This window comes from Hydra vulgaris, chromosome 11 (genome assembly GCF_038396675.1).
Source record: "Hydra vulgaris chromosome 11, alternate assembly HydraT2T_AEP".
NCBI classification, from domain to species: domain Eukaryota; kingdom Metazoa; phylum Cnidaria; class Hydrozoa; order Anthoathecata; family Hydridae; genus Hydra; species Hydra vulgaris.
In genome coordinates, this window is record NC_088930.1 from 10,363,086 (window position 1) to 10,384,202 (window position 21,117).

Genomic DNA, 21,117 nt, shown 5'->3' on the forward strand with positions numbered 1-21,117 from the left:
ATGATAGCAAATCCTATAATAATAGATAATATAAATAGCTAGATAAAATAAAATAATAACTATGATAAAACGCAGAAAAAAACATACTACAAACTTTTTATTTTTGTAAAAATATTGGATATCACAGAGGTTTATGATTTTTGCCTGTAAAGGTCATTTTTTGAGTTAATTAGGACTATTACAGTCCTAATTATCAAAAATAATCCCAAATAATAATCTTAACTGAGAATAATATTTTTCTTTTGAAAATACACAAAAGTAAAAATAGTGACTTTTTTGATAATGTTCATATATAATATTGAAAACAATATTCATACCTTCTATATTACCAAAGTTCAGTTGTAAGTCCTTAAAAACAAATAAAAGGCTGTAAATATATTAAATAAAATGACCTGAAACATTATAATCAAAAAGAAATTGCATATTTTATAGTTTTTAAATTTATCATATAAAAATTCATCAACTATGATTTTTTTACCACAATATGCATGTATGTATGTGTGTATGTATGTATTATGCATACATACATACATACATACACACATGCATACATACATACACACACATACATACATACATACATACATACATACATACATACATACATACATACATACATACATACATACATACATACATACATACATACATACATACATACATACATACATACATACACACATGCATACATACATACACACACATACATACATACATACATACATACATACATACATACATACATACATACATACATACATACATACATACATACATACATACATACATACATACATACATACATACATATAAAAGCATACTTAAATTAGCACTCTGATTTTATACTGAATTAAAAAAGCTAAATTTAAATCTTAGACCTTAATGTAATAATATAGTTGTTGTAAAAACAAAGATAATGTTTTTACTTTAGGGTGGCAAACAAAGGAGCCTTTTTAAAACAAAAAACAGTTGCAAGAGACTAAAATGGTGCAGAAATCACTAAAAATGGACTTAATAGAAACATGCTGCATATTCTAGCGCACCAATTAAAACCGAGTATGACTCATATTTCTGGATGGAAATTATATTTTTTTAATTAAACAATGACCCAAAACGTATAACAAGAAAAAAATAAAAGATAACGTGGTTTAAAAAATATTAAAATCAACAACTTAAAAAGCATAAAGCATTAGTGAAATAATTGTAGATCCTTTTGATTGTTTAAATCACTCATTGATGCACAATTTCGTTTAACGAACTCTTCAACATGTTTTGGTGTATCAGTTTAGAATTAATTATATTATTTACATATATTATTGGTTTTGATCTCATTGATTAATAAGTTTTTTGCATGTTGATTATTCTTATTTTGAATTGGATTCAATACTGGTGAATTCTAAGCTAAGGTAGTTTTGAAAAACAACTAAATAAATAGTGTGCAATAAAATAACTATTATTTAGCTTTTCACTCCCAGCAGTAGCTAAATGTTGGTGGTTCATCAATAACTTGGCTTTTTGATTATTCAGGAGTGACTTTTAGCTTATTCAAGAAGAAACCTGATTAGATAAGACATTTGACACAACTTAGAAATTAATTCTCTCTAGTATACCTCTTAGCTGTTTGCTCATCACATTTAATCCCGTATAAAGGTTTTTGGGGAGGTATAAACTATTTACTGAGTGTAACCTATTTTCTTAAAAACCATTCTCTGAGGAAAGCCATTTAATTTTAGTAAGATTTAAATTTAAATTTAGTAGGCTTAATCTTTCTAACTTAGACTCTAATATTGTTTGGGCAGCAACATTGCTCATAAAGGTATACTTGTACTATGTATCGCAAAATATGAGCCTCTCAGTGCACTCTTTGATTAAATATGAGCCTCTCAGTACACTCTTTGATTAAATATGAGCCTCTCAGTGCACTCTTTGATTAAATATGAGCCTCTCAGTGCACTCTTTGATTAAATATGAGCCTCTCAGTGCACTCTTTGATTAAATATGAGCCTCTCAGTACACTCTTTGATTAAATATGAGCCTCTCAGTGCACTCTTTGATTAAATATGAGCCTCTCAGTGCACTCTTTGATTAAATATGAGCCTCTCAGTGCACTCTTTGATTAAATATGAGCCTCTCAGTGCACTCTTTGATTAGATATGAGCCTCTCAGTGCACTCTTTGATTAAATATGAGCCTCTCAGTGCACTCTTTGATTAAATATGAGCCTCTCAGTGCACTCTTTGATTAAATATGAGCCTCTCAGTGCACTCTTTGATTAAATATGAGCCTCTCAGTGCACTCTTTGATTAAATATGAGCCTCTCAGTGCACTCTTTGATTAAATATGAACCTCTCTTTGATTAATTCTTTGATTAAATATGAGCCTCTCTTTGATTAATTCTTTAATTGATCGAAAGTGAAGAAAAGCAATAAAAGAATATACATTGATTTTTAAAATGTTAAAAAAAAAATTTGTAATTTAATGAACTTAATTTTTATTATTTGGGAAATTTATTAAAAGTACAAAAAGTTATGACTAAATAAAATACGCTGGCAAATTTAAGATTTTTCAAAAAGTGAAGTTAATCGAAGTTTGAACTTCATGTGAGGTTCATATGATGCATTCATAACACAAAAACAAAATAAAGTATCTTTGTAACGGTTGTATGGATATGTGCTTGGTATGCACATATCCATACAACCGTTAGAACTTAAAAATATTTCAAAATTAATCAAATCATACTGCATGCATAAATATATTTTTTAAACATTTTTTTATAAATATATTTGTAACATTGTGTAAAATCATGCAAATTTGCTCTAAAATTAAAAACTTTTAAAAAACAGCTTGAAATCTCAAGCTTCTATTTTTTTCATAGATGAATAGTGACATAATATTAACATTACTTATATCAATTTTAAAAACTTAAACACATGCTTTTAACTGAGAAATCAGTAAAACTTGTAGATGACATCAATATTTTTCAAGCCACTATATACTTTTCATACCATTGTGTATTCAAAATGCTGGAATACCTAACTTTAAGCACAAACCATCTGATCTTAATTCGATTGAGAATTTGAGGTCTAAACTCAAAATTAGAAACTCTAGCTAAACTCAAGATTGGAATTGATGGTTGGAAATCACTTGAAGCTACCTTACCTCCCAAACTCAGAAATTGAGAACCTTTTCTTTTTTTTTATACAGCGAATATTGCTTTTTTCATAAAAAATTACCTACATACTTTTTGCCTTATTGTTAGTGTACCCCCTAAAAAGATGACAACATTAGTGACATTTTGAGTTTGTCAAATGCAAAACTAATCTTTTAATCTTTATTGTGTTAATAGTGAGCTTGTAATTTTATGTAATGTAAGTTAATAGTGCGCTTGTAATTGTATGTAATATAAGCTAATAGTGAGCAAGTAATTGTATGTAAAGTAAATTAATAGTGCGCAAGTAATTGTATGTAATGTAAGTTAATAGTGCGCTTGTAATTGCATGTAATGTAAGTTAATAGTGCGCTTGTAATTGCATGTAATTTAAGTTAATAGTGCGCTTGTAAAAGCATGTAATGTAAGTTAATAGTGCGCTTGTAATTATGTTAACAGTGCGCTAATAAGTCTTGATTTAATTCAAAATGTTATTAAATATCATTACATTATATCATATAATTTACAATTTACGATTTATAGTATTTTAAAATTTATGTATTTATAATTTATAAAGCTGGTGTTGTAGATTATTGTATTGTTCATGTTATTAAATGTTTCTGGTTCTAGTAGTAAAAAACAATATGAAATCTTTCAAATCAAGTCAAACTAAAAATTTTAATTGCAGGTTAGTAAATTTTTTCAAATTTATATTTAATTAGAAACTTTTACCACTACGGTTTGATAAAATGATAAACTATTAAGTAGATGCCAAAACAAAGAACCCGTATTTAGTGGATCAGATGCAAAAAACAATGCTGAAGAAATAAATTAAAAAAGACATGTTGTATTCGAATAAACTTTTGTTAATTGATGATTAAAATAATAGCTTCAAGGTAAGTTATAATCGGAAAACATTTTTTGATGGTCTAAAGAAAATGTTTCCGCCAAATTTCCTTACAGCAGGCACGGCCACAGGGGATTTTATATTTTCTTACTGTAATAGAATGCAGGAGGTTTAGGAAATATTACAAAATTTAAAGATTCCACAATAAAAGTGTTTATATAATTACAATTTTTAGCTATTTGTCAGACTGAAATGCAAAACAAAAAAAAATCAGTGACTGTTATGCAAAAAAAATAAACAATTGCATTTTTTTTTTTTTTAAACATCTTCGCTTCCAACAAGGCTGCAAGCAGCCACTAACTAAAGTTGGAAGTTACTGAAAGAAAACGATTGACAGACGACTTAAAGGATTGCAAATTATATGAATCAGGAAAGCAAAATGAAGGAAGCGAATTACAAAGAGCTGATGTTCGAGGAAAAAAACTAGACAAATAAGCGCTTTTGGAGCACTTAGGAACAGTTACAGAAAAAGGATGACACTTAATTGAATGACGAGTAACACGAGAATGAATTTTAGTAGATGGCACAAGAGACACTAGCTATTTAGAGCAGTGCCCATTATAGTATTTGTAGAAAAGAGAAAGAGAAGCAACATTACGGCGATGTGATAATGGTTGGAGGTTGGCTGCTAGAGCAGGTCCAACTATGTTTACAATGCGTTTTTGCACCTTGTCTATTTATAAGCAAAAAAAAGCATTCTTAACCTTGAACTTTGTCTTTTTTATACAATGAAGACTTGACCAGAAGACTAGAATTTTAAAATTTTTAAAATCAATATCTAAAAATAGAGAAGAAAAGAAAGTGATTTATATTCATGAAAAAATTATACTTTTGCGAGAGCCATAAATTGTTCCCATAAATCCCTTTAGCGGAGTGTGGGACAAAATTTTTGTTTAAAATATTTCATTAAATGTATAAAAAATTAAAAAAATATTTGTGATAAACAAACAAAATAATGTTAAGTATAAGATTGTTTTAAAAAATATTATTAAAAAATATATTAGAAAATATAATCCTTTTTCAAATACCGAATTTATCAGTAATTTTTGTTATATTAGTTAAAATTGTTTTTAAAGCGGTTTAAACTTTTTAAGATGTAAATATTAAAGCTGTATTAAAGTTACATTTATTTCGTTCAGAAATTATAGTCTTATAAACACAACACATTGGCTTCCCTCCATTTACAAATAGTCAAAACAGACTACTTTAGAGTTGTATAACTTTTTTCTCTTAAGTGTCTTATTTTTTCTAGAACTATTATCTGGATAGTTCTGCCTTTAAAAAAGTGGTTTTTATTAACTTGTATTATATTAGAAAAAAATTTTAACCTCCTCAACTTTGGAAAAAATCTGAAAATTGCTAAAAAACACCAAAAAGTAACCATAATATTTTTTGTCAGCAAGCCTTTGCAGGTTAGTTTTTTAATTAGCTCCTATTGTCTGCAATAAATGGGAAAAATATAAGCAACATGTTGCTGTTTAGAACTCAAATATATATAAAAATATATTGCAAATTTGCCTAAAAAGCCAAATTTTCAGACATTTTAAGATGCTTGTAAATTTTTCTAACACATTGTTTTGATCTAAGAATAATAGTATATAAGACCATTAGACCCACCTATCTAAAAATGCAAACATTTTTAACTTGTTGCACTCACAACAAAAATGGCAGCACTTTTAAATAACCCTAATTTTCAATTATTAAGTGTCAAATACATTATTGGAAATCAGCACCTCTCCAACCTGCCTATCGACCCATATGAGAGGTGCAACTAATTATAAGTTATTTCTTAATAAAAACAATAATGTGGTTAATTACCCATCCTTGATCTGGTCTTCATAGTAGATATGAGCACAAATAAAGGGGCAGTAACTATTTAGAGACCTTCATTATTGTTTAAATCTGATACTTTAAATATAATTTACTCCATCACATGCACTTTTCCCATGTGCAGTGCCAAAAATATGCCAATATGCTTTCAGTTCGAAGTCTTTTTCATAAAAAACAAAGGTATTTCAAATTAAACCTATAATACAATAAGAAAAAATATACCTATTTATATAGTGATTATTAATTAACTATCAAACTTGAAAAACATTATTTCAAGAGCTAAATAAGGTTTGGTTAAAATTGGTTAATCAAAATTTTTTGAAAATCCTGAATTAAAAAATTAACTTACCTATTTTTATACTGGTTGCCTGTATCATCAGTAAAATAACGGATCTTCTGAACTTGTAGATATTTTTCTTACAGAACCAATATGATTTTTGAAACATAACTAAAGACTGCCTCAGTATTGTGAAGCAAACTGTCAGATAAAACAAAATAACATATGCTTTCTAGGGATAGGTTTCCATTTAAAGATTGCCTGATTTTTGCCTGATTTTTGGAAAAATATGATAACAGAACTTCATCCTGAATGACAAATGGAAAATTTTCAGTGAAGTCCATTTGTATAATACATTCATTTGCTTTCAGGTTATCTTTTAGCTGCTTTAAAAAATATGTCTAAGATTTGCTGACTGATGTTTTGTGAGTTGTTTGTTAACTCTTCTAGAAACTCATCAGACTTTTAACTATTGTTTCTAAGGAGCATCTATCAGTTTTCAGTCATCGCTTATAAGTTATTTCATTTGCTGAATTCCCTACCAGGTCATTTTATCTTTTTTTAATTCTTTCTTTTCCGGGACAATTCTCACACTTATGAAACATACATGCTTTATTTTCTAACAAACATACACCTGAAGCCATCAGATCTTTTGACTTTAATTCATTTGTTAATGCTTTTACCATAAGACTTGGATTTTGATGGTGGATACAAACACAAATTGTGTGTGCCATATTTTCCAGCAAGTACACAATGTTTTGGCCTTAAAAGAGCAAATGATGTCAATGCCACCTTAACTATATCATTAGACTTTGATTCTTCAATTCATTTCTGGTAAAGTTCTGAAGATTGCATAATAAGAGTTGCTTCTGAATGTGCAGCCTACCTTCAACTGTCTTTGTTGGTTCCTTTGTGTTTTTTTTTGAATTTGTGGTTCTTCTTATTCAAATGCGTTTAACAATTCATTTAACAACTTTTTTTTTGTCTTATTGCCTATTTGTAAAATACTCATGCTTGATGATCTTTTAATAGGTAACACCAAATTTTATAAGACAAGGATTTAGATTATTAACTTTTATAACAGAGTTATCAGGCGATACGTAATCTTGGGTCTTGTCTCTTTTCAACTTCTTCAACAGCCTTGATTTTTCTTATGCAACCAAAACATATTTTTTCCCCAGAAACTAAAGCGGAGTTCAGTTGATTATGTTCCAGTGTGACAATTGTCAGATTTCCTTTAAGAATCTTTGAATAAATCAAGAGAGAGTCACAGCATGACTTATGGTATGTTGAATAGTATTTAATAAATTGCAGACTATGGTGAGGACAAATTGTATGCAGATTATTATTTGCTATTCCAGTTCTTAAGGTCACCAATTACTTGTCTTTATTTAATATTCCTGAAATTTCAAAATGACAACAGTATGTATTTTTATGACAATCTAATTTTAGTTCAATACCAATAGAACAAAAATTCATGGTTTTCTTTAATTTAAAAAATTGAATTGAATTAAATTACTATTGAACCTACTCCTCCTATATAACTTTATAAATAATTTAGAATAATCATAAATAATAATAAATATAGATCCAACTCATAAGATATAAACAAATAATATGATGGAAAAAACTGCAACAAAAAAGTTGAAAATAATAGATTTTTATAATAGAGTTACAAACACATTTGCAAAAAAAGGTTTTTATAAAGTCATTGTATTTTTAAACAAGTAATAAGACTAATGATCTATATTTGGAAATTGAAGCTCATTTACATTTACTAAAAAATAATTATTCAAGCAAAAAATGAAATCATTATTTTAATGGTTTAACTCATCTTATTTTGCTTTACATTGCTATTGATGTCTGAATCCACTGTGTACTGAATTATTAGCAGTTGTCTGAGCCCACTGTGCACTGAATTATTAGCAATTGTCTGAACCCACTGTGTACTGAATTATTAGCAATTTAATCACCTATAATAAGATAGAATTTAAATGAATAATGCTTTCAATTTTAGGATTAAAATGTTTAAAGTATCACATTTGAACAATAACACAAGACACTAAATAGTTACTTCCCTTTTATTTGTGCCTCTATTCAATATAAAGACCAGATCAAGTTGGGGGCAACCAACCATATCTTTATTTTTATTAGGAAATAACTTATAATTAGCTACAGCCCTTTAATGGGCTAGTAGACAGGTTGGAGGGGCACTGATTTCCAATAATGCATTCGACCTTTGATAAATGAAAAATAGGATTATTTAAACACAACAAGTTAAAAATGTCTGCATTTTTAGATAGTTGGGTCTAATGGTCTTATATGTTTTTAATCTTAGATTAACACAATGAGTTAGAAAAATTTACAAGCATCTTAAAATGGCTAAAAATTTGAAGGCAAACAGGTAATGTTTTTAGATATATTTGAGTTCTAAACAGCAACAAGTTGCTTATATTTATAATAATATAGGAATATATATTAGGTTCCAATATAAAAGAGTGGTTTTTCTTTATTATTTTTAATGCTTTTTTTTAAAAAAAAGTTTTAGTTAAAAAAAAGAACTGTACTTTTATTCTAAAGTGAGTAGGTAAATCAAAGTCAGTAAAACAAAATTCAAACATCTCTAATACAAATACATATCTACAAAATTGAAATTACTTGTAATTATTCATACAAACACATACATAAGTAATACCGTGTTAATACTATCATGAGATGGTGGAGCCTTTCGAGTGGGAGATAGCATACTAAAAGTATCCATTTTTTCTCGTGTAGTATCAGGTCCTAAAGCCTATATAAATATTCGATAAATATATATTATAAATAAATCATTAAACTATAAGATAATTAATTATCTTATAGTTTAATGTTAAATTTAATTAATATTAAAATTACAGTTATATTGCGACAGAATGAAAAAAACATTCCATTCTTGGATAAAACGACCATTGCATATTGTTGCATATTCTACATTTTAAATGATTTATCTAATAAGTTCTTTAAACATTTTTTCTTTTATGTTATATAATATAAGTAAGACTGTTATACTTTCCAATTCTGTTACTGAGAAAACTGCATCATTTACAAAATTTAAAACATAACCAAATTAGTATTATTAAGGATAACCAAATTTGTTTATCCTTAATAATACTTCATAACAACCTGTTATTATGAAGTATTATTAAGGATAACCAAATTTGGTTATCTTTAATAATACTTAATAGATAAAATATAAAAGATTATAATGATGATGCGTACTTAAGGTTTATTAGTTGAATTAACCATAACCAAAAAAGATAACCAAATATTATTAAAGATAACCAAAGGTATCCTTAATAATACTTCATAATAACTGGTATCCTTAATAATACCTCAATAATAGCTGGCATCATTTGATTTAAAAATACTTAACACCTCATATTTTTATAAATTCCAATGTAATACCAACATAGCATTTATTTACTAGTTTATTACTCATAAAGTATTGCTTTTTATTTGTGAAACTATCGTTTTTATAAATAATAATATTTATTGTATAAATACAATATATAGTAAACTATAGTGTAAATTTGTAAATTTATATGTGAATATAAACAGTTTTTTTTTAATTTCTATGAAAACATCTTCCATTTTTACTTTTAAAGCAGTTAAATACAATCAAAATATTACAAAAAAGCATTTTAGCTTGAGTTTGTAATCCCTGCCAACTTTACTATTAAACTGGGGTCAAAGTCAAATTAGGTAAAATTGTAAAAATTATTTAGGGCTAAAGCTAAAATGAGTATTTTTTTAATTCCAAGTTTTTAAAAAAAATCTCAATTCTAAGGCTTTTCAATAAGTCCAAGGGGTGTTTTTTTATTATTCCACAATTTTAACCCTATGAATAACCTGAATATGTTATTTTTATGAATTTGTGTGAAAAAATTCTAATATTTCATTAAACCTTGTTAAACTTTAACTCAGATAGTTAACTTTGTGACTGGTTTTTGAGACAACCCTTATCACTTACCTTCACTCCTTGATTTGTGTCTTGTCTCTGACCCTGCTTGTGTTTAGTTACTCCTGGTTCTCCTTTAGGTGGTTCCAACAATGCAATCTCTATGAACCTTTCATTTCGTGTTTCTTTATTCGACTCACCCTATCATCACACTACTTACTACTACCCTAAACAGCTTCTATATCTAATCGTAATCAATTTTTTCATCTTTTTCAAAAGAACAACTCTCTATTGAAAACAAATACCTATTTATTATAGCAAAAAATCAATATAAAAAAGTTGCTGTCTGATGGTAAGCTCCATTATTCCTAGTTTACTAAATCCCATATCTTATCTCAGAAATTAGGTTCTAGAGACTTTTGGAAAACCTTCAACAGTATCATTAAAAAAGATAAGTTTAACATTCCGCCTCAATTCATGGGACTGATCTTATTATCTCTCCCAAGGATAAGACAAAACTATTTGCAAAGAACTTTTCTAATTTGACTTTCAAATCTTATGACCATACTCTTGCTGCCATTCCAGTTAAATAAGTTAATCCATTGCTAGACATTCAAATAACTTCAGCTTCCATTGCTAAAATCATATCTCAACTAAACTCTTCTAAGTCTTGAGGTCCAGACAATTCATTCATTCACAACACATTCATCTCACTGTCTTACAAAAGTGTTCCTTCATCATTATCCTTCATCAGTTCCAAATCATCTCAATTCTCTCTAAACTATTTAATAAGTGTTTAACATAATCTTTTTTTCCTGTTTTCTGGAAAGTGGCATCTGTGACTCCAATTTTCCAAATCAAAAACTCTGGAGAACATCGTGATCCCTCCAATTATCATCTTTTTGCTATTATTAGCAAGGTTTTTGAGTCTTTAATCAACAAATTTCTAACATCATCTTGAGTCTAATATAATACTTTCTGACAATCAATACAGTTTTTGATTATTTTGTTCTATGACTGACTCACTGCTCACTGCTGTGACTGAAAGATTCTATTTTGTATAAGATGGAGGCAGCAAGGCAAGGGCTGTTGCTCTTGACATATCTAAATCTTTCAATAAAGTTGGGCATGCTGGTTCTCTATAAGCTTGCTTCATGTGGTGTATCTGGGAAAATCTTTGTGATTATCAAATCATTTTTTCTAATTGTTTTATCAAAGTCATCCTTGAAGGCCAACACTCTTCTTAATTTCCAGTAACTTCTATATGCCTTAAGGTTCTATCCTAGGTCCTATTTTGTATCTTATCTAAATTAATGATCTTACTGACAACCTTACACTTTAAGTGACTCTATTTGCTGACAACTCAACTTTATACTACTGTCTTGACAAAAAAAATTTTCTTTTCAACCACATAGATCAGGCAGTCAATCTTGAATCTGATCTCACTTCTGTAACAGATTGGGGCTTGCAGTGGCTTGTGAATTTTAACTCCAACAAAACTAAGTTATTTACTGCAAACAACTATTGCAACACTGTCAACATTCTTATGTTAATGATTATCATTTACTACTAACCTCTCATAGAAACCATATACATAACTGATTACAAAGTTAGCATCTGCTAAGGTTGCTTCTCTTTATTGTGCTTGCCATTATCATATGACTGATTCCATTCTCTACCTCTACAAATCTCTTACCTCTACAAATACTTATGGGAATTTCTTAGTATAAAACAACATTTGTGAAACTCAATGTTTTGTAATGTTTAAAAATAAATTTTGTTTAAAATGTTGACTAAATAATTATACAAAGATCTATACTATTATTTCAAATAAAATATAATAAAAATAATTATGTAATTATAGAAAAATAATATACTTAAAAAAATATATATAGATAAAACAGAAACTCAGTGTTCCAGAGAGTTCAGAGTTCAGAGCCAATCTTTGTCTGAACTCCTAGAATTTCAATTTAGGTACTTCAGTAGCCTTTAAGGGGGATTTCCACATACAGGATATTTTTCATGGAACATAACAGAAAAGACAAGAAAACAGTTTAAGCATAAGCAACTGAAATTTTTTTGTTAAACGATTTGATACTTTTCTTTTCTGTTCCATTCTGTGTTAAATTTCCTGTAAGAGAAAATCTGCCTTTCAGAAGTCATTATAGAACTTGGAGTCTACCATTTTTAAACCTAGAGTCCTTTTGTATTATTAGGTTAACAGGACTACATCAAATGCTATAAAGCTCAGACATCATGGAATTATGTTTAAAAAAGGAAACTACAAAAATATAAAGCACTTCATACTTCTAGTAACTCCCAACTTGATAGTGGTAGCTTGCAGCCTTATTGGGAGTAAATCAGACTTAAAAAAAAAAATTCTCAAATATTCAATGAGCCGCATGAGCCACAAAATGTTTTAATGTTTTTACATAACTAATGATGAATTTATTTTTAAAAAAATTTGAATTCCTACCATTACCGTACCGTTTGAAAGTCATTCAACTCATCAAGCATTTTATCAATAGCTGCATCAGCATCTGTAAAATCAAGTTCATCTTCATCAACAACTGCAACATCAAGTCCATCTTCACTTTCATATGATTCAAATTCGATATCATCAATTAATGAAGAAGTGTTAGCTATCAGGTCATCTAACGATTCAGGAGGTGGTGGCAGAGGCATAGAATCATCAGAACTATTTAACTCATTAATCAGATCTGGAGGAGGACTTGGTAGCTCATTTGAAAAAGTTTCTTCTACCCAGAGCATTTTTATGACTAATCTTTAAAAAATAAAGTTAAAATAAATAAAAAATAAATTTTTGCAAGGAAAAAAAATAAATTATATATTTTCACATGGAAAAGTATATACATAATGGTTTAAACAATCAACATTAAACATTTTTATGTTTATATGCTATTTAGAGTTCAATCAAAAAAAGTTGGAAAATTAAAAACTTGATTATAATGGAAAGACTATTTAAGTAATAGTTTAATAAATCAGAATGTTATTTGACTTAAAAAATTTTATATTTATTTAAGTTACAAAATATTATATTAATATTTTAAACTGTAAAAAAAATCATTTGCATTATTAATTCAAATTTGTATAGAATGAACATTATACACACGTTTATGCTTATTTAATTTTAAATCACAAATAACTTCAATAACTGATTTTAAAAATTTATATGCATGTTTGTATACAAACATTATGTTTTGCAATATATCCTATAATTGTGACCATATAATAAAAAAAAGCAACATGATTTTATAAGAACTTTTATTAGTCACATAAAATCTTTTTATTTTTTTTCAATTTTTTGTTTTAGTGAATATGGTCACCATGCTTTGACATATGTAAAAAAAATTTTTCTATATAAAAAATGCTAAAGAGTAATTAATTAAGATAAGTGCTCAAAAACTTGTTAAAAAATAAAAGTACTAGTACTAGTAAAATACTACAAAATGATAACAATTTAAACGTGGATCCTAAATCTGTAACAATAAATTTAAGAAGAACTGGAAATAATATCAAAGCACCATTTAAGAAACCCAGATGTCAGTGCTTTTATAATCGTTGCTTTGATATAATTACTGATTTTATCATTTAATAAGCATGTTTATTAAAAGTATGACTACCATCATTATCGTCATCATCATCATCATCATCATCATCATCATCATCATCATCATCATCATCATCATCATCATCATCATCATCATCATCATCATCATCATCATCGTCATCATCATTATCATAATAATAGTAATAATAAAAATAATAACAAAAATATTAATAATAACAATTATATATATATATATACATATATATATATATATATATATATATATATATATATATATATATATACATATATATATACATATATATATATATATATATATATATATATATATATATATATATATATATATATATGTATATATATATATATATATATATATATATATATATATATATATATATATATATATATATATATATATATATATATATATATTGAGTTAATATGGCAATGAACCTAGATTTACAGAAACTTTGTAACCGCATTTACTTTTTTTAAACTAAAGAGTTTAAAGAAAGTAAAAACTATGTCACTTTAAATCCACTATGCTTCTGTATCATAGCAAGGCCTGAATTAGATAAACAGTTATTTTAGTTAATTCTTTTAGCATATAAAAGAATCAACAATACCAAAACCCTTATTTTTAAAAAGAAATAACAATAATGATAATAAACAAAAGTTAAGAACTCAGTTTAATTGGACTAAAAGCTTCATAGTTTTAAAGCAAGCTTTATAGGTATGCTTGAAAGGTAAAAAATTCTGAGATTTGAGGCCTTAGCTGTTTTAACAATTGCATTAAAATTAGCTTTGTTAACAACCCTTTTTTATTTAAAGTTTTGTAATTATTAATTGTCTAGGTTTTCATTAAATTGTTGCAAAAGTAAGTTACATTAATGTGAAGCTTCAAATTTTGATTTGATAAGCACTTTTGCGCTCTAATTTGAGATTTAATTTTATATTGATATTTCTAATTTGCATATCATTATAAAAAAGTCTTCCATTAAGGCAAACTTTAACCTGTTTTTTTAGGAGCGCAGTATAAACTTTAATTATAATTGGGATTTTTCACTGTACTCTAATACCTAGATGCCAGGATGGTGCCCACCTTACTCGAATAACATTATTGTGAAACTTAACTTCAATATGTTATTATTATTTTAAAACTTTGAATATTAAAATTGCTTTCAGGTCATTTAAAACTTAATGTTCTTTTTGACTAATAAAGCATTTCATAACTTGAACTTGAAGTAGCCTTAATATTTAATTTGCGCTAACTAAATAAGTAAAACTACCAGACATTCATGCAAAAAAAAGTCTAACAACATTAAAACTCTCATAAAATATTTCACAATCTGAACTTAAACTTCACTTAAAATTATATGTGCTAGCTGAAACCAACTATCACCAACTAAACAAGTAAAACTACCATTTATGTGAAAGAACGTAACAACAAAGTTTTTAAACATAAACAAAAAATTCTCCAATTATTTTATTATTTCTCTATCTCATGAAAGACATTTTTTATTACATTTTTTTCGGATTCGAAATCTGGGATTTTTTTAAAATAATAAGGTTTAAAATTAATGAACAAACAGCATATTTTTATTAAATCTACTTAATATACATATTTAAAAACACTTGCCATACATGGTTATGTATGAAAATTATTAAACATAAATATTTAATATACAAATAAACAGTTGCACACATCTTTATGAAAATTATCAATTATTCATACTTGAAAGTAGTTTATCATTACCTACTTTCAAGCAAATAAACTTTCAAATAAACTTCGACACTTAAGTATCTTAACATGCGGTAATAATAACATACGATACTTAAGTTTAAGCATACGATTTATACGTAATGTATATTTCTTAAGTATACTTTACTTCGTACCGTCAAAAGCATACATAAGTATCGGTATTTAATACACTCTTCTTGTTAAAAAATGCTTTAGCTTTGCTTTTTTAATTAAACAAAAAATTTTATCGATCAGTTTCGATTAAATTTATCGACCAGTTTCGTTTATTTATCGATCGATTATCGCCATCGTGACCTTTTGGCGCTAAATAATTTTCCAGTTTAAAAATAATGAATTGAAAAAAAAAAAAGAGAAATTTAACTAGCTTGCTGTTTGTTATGAAAATACCCAATAAAATTCCTTTGCACATCGTTTGCAAAATTGCTTGAGATGCTTTGTACTTTGACAAAGAAAGAAAGTAAATTTAAAACGGTTTTTTAAACTAGTTTAGTAACAGTAGCACGTCTATAGGAAAACCTAAAACCAGAACAAATATGCTTTAAAGAAAATTTTTTTTACCCCGTTGCTTTAATGCTATTTTAATTTTTGGTAATTTTACTAATTATAATTGTTGCTTATTGTACAATTTGCGAATCCTAGGATTCAAATTTGTGGAATAGGCAACTACTATAAACATCGATGACAGCTACTATGAACATCAATGAGATGAATTAGGTTTAGCTATATTTTTAGGGTCATTTTCTTGCTGAAAATTGAATAAATTTAAATATTATATAAAGTTATTCAATTTTCAGCAAGAAAATGACGTTTAGGTTATATAACAACCTAATCGTCATTGGTGAAAGTCAAGTTTTGATCGGTAAAAATGATTTTTCAATTTAAATGGATTCTAATTAACAAAAAAAATTTGGATTAACTTCATATAATTTATTTCAAACAAATGGATTGATTCAAATCCAAATCTATATTATTTTATTGAATTAGATGCTTTGCAAAACAATTAAACAAATTTTATTAAATTAGAAATAAAATGGTTTTCAAGTGGGAGGTTTTTTTTAACGTTGCTCATCTTAATATTAACAGCTTATAAGAAACTTATATATTATGTAGCTTAAAAGAAACTTATACATTATAGTTTATTTATTTTAGAGGAAACTCAAGTTAAGCTTACTGTGCTAATTTGGTGGGGCTCTGATGATCCCAATGTCACATATATATGAGATAAAGATTTATCTCTATCATAAAGGCTTAATGTAATCCCGTTAGCACGGGAAAAAAAAAACATCAAAAAAAGCTAGTAGGTACTTTTTTTATACAAAAGAAAACTTGTGATACACTATTAGGCCTGATATGAGTAACTCTGATGACAGTAGCGATTTTTTAACAATGGAGATTAGATTAACTAGAAACACTTAAAATATACTTTTAAATAGCAGTTGTAGTCCTCCGTCTGGCATAATTGAAAATTTCAATACATCGTGCGTAATGACAGTAATAAATAAAGTTTAAAGAAATAATTTAATTTAATAAAATAATTTGGTGACGTATTTAAATTCTTTAGATCAACACATTAAAAATGTTTATTTCTGAGCAGAGCGAGGTGGACGATTTATTTTGGTTGATTTATTTTAGAGTGGTTTAATTCCTTTAGCAAACAGACCAGCAAGAGTAACAGTTGTGCTTTCAAAACAACAAAACCAGAGCTCAATGTCATGTGAAAAACTTCCTCCACCTAGCCAGACACAAAATATACATAAGAACATAATGTTTCGTAAATATCCATAGGCTAAAAAGATTCTTGGATTTTTTATTAATTAATGATAAACATCATGTTATTTAACTCATGGCCATTCAGTTGGGTCATCTTCAATCCCGCGAAAGGGACAGTTTGTCCCAGGCGACAGATATCCAAGGTGCGCCAAATGAAAAGAAAGTACCTTATCTATATTATAGGGAAATTTTGATAAATAAGGGCGCCAATCAGGGTTTCTGTCCCAGACGGCGTAACGTCTCTAGGCGGCCCTAGTCATCATACCAAGTATTTGCACGGACACTTGTTTGGATATTGGTTAATTCCAAGGATTGCAAGTTTGTTTATATACTTTTCTGCAGCGTTAAAATCTAATTTTTCAAAGTATTCATAAACCGACATTACTTTTTTTAAACTCTTTAATTCACATTTTCGTATGAACTCTCCTGCTTTATTAACTAACTAATTTGATTAGTTACCAACCCATCCAAGATGGTAACTTTTCGCGCTATTGAAATTTTGCATAATCACGTAACTTTTCGACTGCGAGGATACTATTTTCTTTTCTCTAAATATTTTTGCCAAAATAATACTCCCTCCGTTCCGATATACTGTTCCAATTTTATTTTATTTTTTTTGTTTCAAAATTCTATTCCGACTTGATTTTATTACGAATTTTGATGAGGAAAAAATCAAATATTTTTAATAAAATAAACTTTTTGATTGTATTATGGGTAACGATGACGGGGGTCAAGAGGGTCATCTCTCCCCTCCCCAGACTTTTTTTTAATGCTTTTTAATTTTTTTTAGCTAAGTAGGTTTATTGTAGTATCTTATTTATTAATTTTGGTTTTTTTTTGTGCTTTGCAAAGTTTTAAAAGTTATGTTAAATTTAAAATATATTTTTATTGAAGTAAAAAAATCAATAAAAATGCTACAAATTAAACACCAGACTTTATTTGTTACAGAATTAAAAACAATAAAGTCATCTATTGAGCACAAAGTATTTTAAACTAAATGTTTTTAATCACTATTAATTTATTTATTACTGGTTAAGAATTTCTAAAAAGCTGTTACTATTTCCTTTTATCCACTAAAAACGATAAAATGTTATTAAATCTTTTAGTTAGTAATTTATTTTTAATAAATCGAAAAAGTATTTTGGAACAAAATGTTTCATAAAAAAAACATCCTTTTTAGAAATTTATGGTTTGATGGTATTATATAATATTATCGGAATAAATTGTTTATAACATTATAAAAAAATATCTATATTTTATATAAAAAATGTGTTTAATTAAAAACATAGTTTATTTTCAATAATTCTTTACGTTGAATGCAAATCGGAACAGTATTTCGGAACAGAGGGAGTATCGTAACAAAAAAATTTTTTGTCAAACGCTTTTTCAAAGAATCAAATTTTAATTCATTTTACGGATCAATTGTCGTTATTAAATTTGGAAAACTTTTCATTAAAAGCAAACGCAATCTGTGACGCATTCAACTAAGTTTTATATGACGCTTTATCAATGACGCAAGTTTTCCAAAAAAACGAAATGATTAATTCTAATTAAAGTCTTAAGTTACAAATGGATTAGTAAATACCTCAGGATGTTTTCAAAAATCAAACAAAATCTTTATATAAAATTAATGCTAAGCAATTTGAAAGTAATAAGAAATATATATATATATATATATATATATATATATATATATATATATATATATATATATATATATATATATATATATATATATATATATATATATATATATAATATATATATATATATATATATATATATATATATATATATATATATATATATATATATATATATATATATATATATATATATATATATATATATATATATATATATATAACAATAGGCTTTCACAGATTAAATCTTCCGCCAGATTAAGTCCAATTCAATAATTTGTTATAACTTTCTACTTACCTTTAACTTAAATACTATTGGACTACTTTTGAAAGTGGTTTTTTTTTAATTGCAATAAGCCAATTAGTTCAGACATATGAATGGAAACATAGTTAATTTTATCCATTATTGTATAGTTTTTTAATTATACAATAACGGATATTTTGTTGAGAGTTTTTTTTAATTGTTTAATAAATCAAGGAATATTTCTAAACTAAGTTCGTGTTTCGTGTTTCGAAGTTATGGGTTGTAACCAAAACTAAAATAGTCTTCACGATTGTAGTGGCCTTCTCGGCCTTGGGGAAGTAAATTAACATTAAAAAAAACAACAACTGCAGATATCTAAAGCTACTCCAATATTTAAAGGAAGTGAACTAACAAATGTCAGTTATTATTGTCCGATTTCAGTTCTCTATATTTTTTTACCAAATATATAACCATCTCTCTGTAAATAATATAATCTATAAAAATTAGTACTGCTTTAAATAAAAAAATAATACTGAACACGCAGCAGTTTAACCCACTAGAGTCATGCACGGGCACCTTTTCTATTTTGGTTAAAAATAGAAAAGGTGCATGTGCATCTCACTCAACTGCCGTCCAACAACCTTTTATTGCACATTGCATTCCCATTCATACTCCCTAACTTTCATCCATAAGATGTTTTATAATGCAATCGGTAGTTCTCGATATATTTTGCCCAACTGCCCAGCTTGTCCCCATACTCATCTAAATTTTCTCTGAACAACTAACCTCTTTTTACCCCCTTATAATTTATTTCATTGTATGAATGTTCAATTAATTATTTGGCTAATCTAAATCAAATAATCTTTCACTTAACAGAGAAAAAAACAAGTGGATTTATATTTATGCAGTTTTTTAAAAACATATACTACCGTGTAAAATACTTCTGCTTTTTATTATATAATAAAGTAATTTATAGTAAATTTTTAGGTATTGCTGTCGATAAAAATAATTCATGGAACTCCCCATTAAAAGGCTATGCAACAAAATTTTAAAAACTATTCCCAGCTTACACACATACGTTGGTAAAACATGAGAACAATGTTGTAAGTTCCCAGTGGACACAGGGCGTAAAAAAGACGTCTTTTAAACGTTTTTTAAACGTTTCGGACGTCTTTTAAACGTTCAAAAGACGTCTTATTTAGGTCCTGTGCCCACTGGGTTACGTTGACAAACATCGGCGGCCAACGTTGTCTTTATATCATTTTGGTTACAAATGCAACATTGCACTATGCCTCAGAGACGTGAAAAAGTGGCTAAAATTCCTATAACTTGTCACTACCGATTTAAAAAAGCTGAAGCTCCGTCCACTGCACATATTAATTAAACTTTTTGACAGCTAAGAATTTAAAGCAAAAGGAAAAAGAAAAAATCAAACCTGGATTTCTTACTTTGGTAAAGTTACAATGATTGTTGAGGAAACGGCTAGTAAATTACATGCTCATTACATGAACTCTAATTAACAATAATCTTTTTGTGTTCATAAGGGGTGGGAGTTTTTAACATTTTTTCTTAAAATCAATTTGCCTTATTACTACCGGTAGAGAAATATTATAAACTAAAATACTAACTTTTAAAATTATTTTAAAAATAATTTTAAACGTAACAGATTCAAAAACCCTCTGCGCAAACTAGTTTTTTTGAGATAATAAAATTTTTCAAAAATCAATTGCTGCGACAGATTGAAAATTTTGTTTTTAAAAGGAATGACCTTTATAAACTAAAATAATGAAAAATATTTTATATTCACGCCTTCCTCAAATTTCAATGAACGTCCAAGAACGTACTATTTTGGACTTAGGGGTTGTCCATAAATTACGTCACGCAGTTTTTGACATTTTTTACCCCTCCCCCTCCCCCATCCCTTTCCATGTAACGCATCTGTAACACTTTATTGATCCCCTCCCCCCTAATATTACGCAACAATTTTGTAATCCCTCTCGCCCCC

General features: G+C 27.3%; 1 protein-coding gene across 1 annotated transcript in view; it reads right to left on the reverse strand.

The window, feature by feature from the left end:
- Positions 1–12,898, reverse strand: part of LOC100212965 (amyloid beta A4 precursor protein-binding family B member 1-interacting protein) — a 44,624-nt gene extending 31,726 nt beyond the window's left edge. The window contains exons 1-3 of the mRNA XM_065810048.1: positions 12,586–12,898; positions 8,857–8,952; positions 318–348 (exon numbers count right to left, since the gene is read on the reverse strand). Of these exons, the coding sequence (XP_065666120.1) occupies positions 318–348; positions 8,857–8,952; positions 12,586–12,870 (412 nt within the window). The 5' untranslated portion in view covers positions 12,871–12,898. The remainder of the gene's footprint in view (positions 1–317; positions 349–8,856; positions 8,953–12,585) is intronic.
- Positions 12,899–21,117: the final 8,219 nt, after the last annotated feature.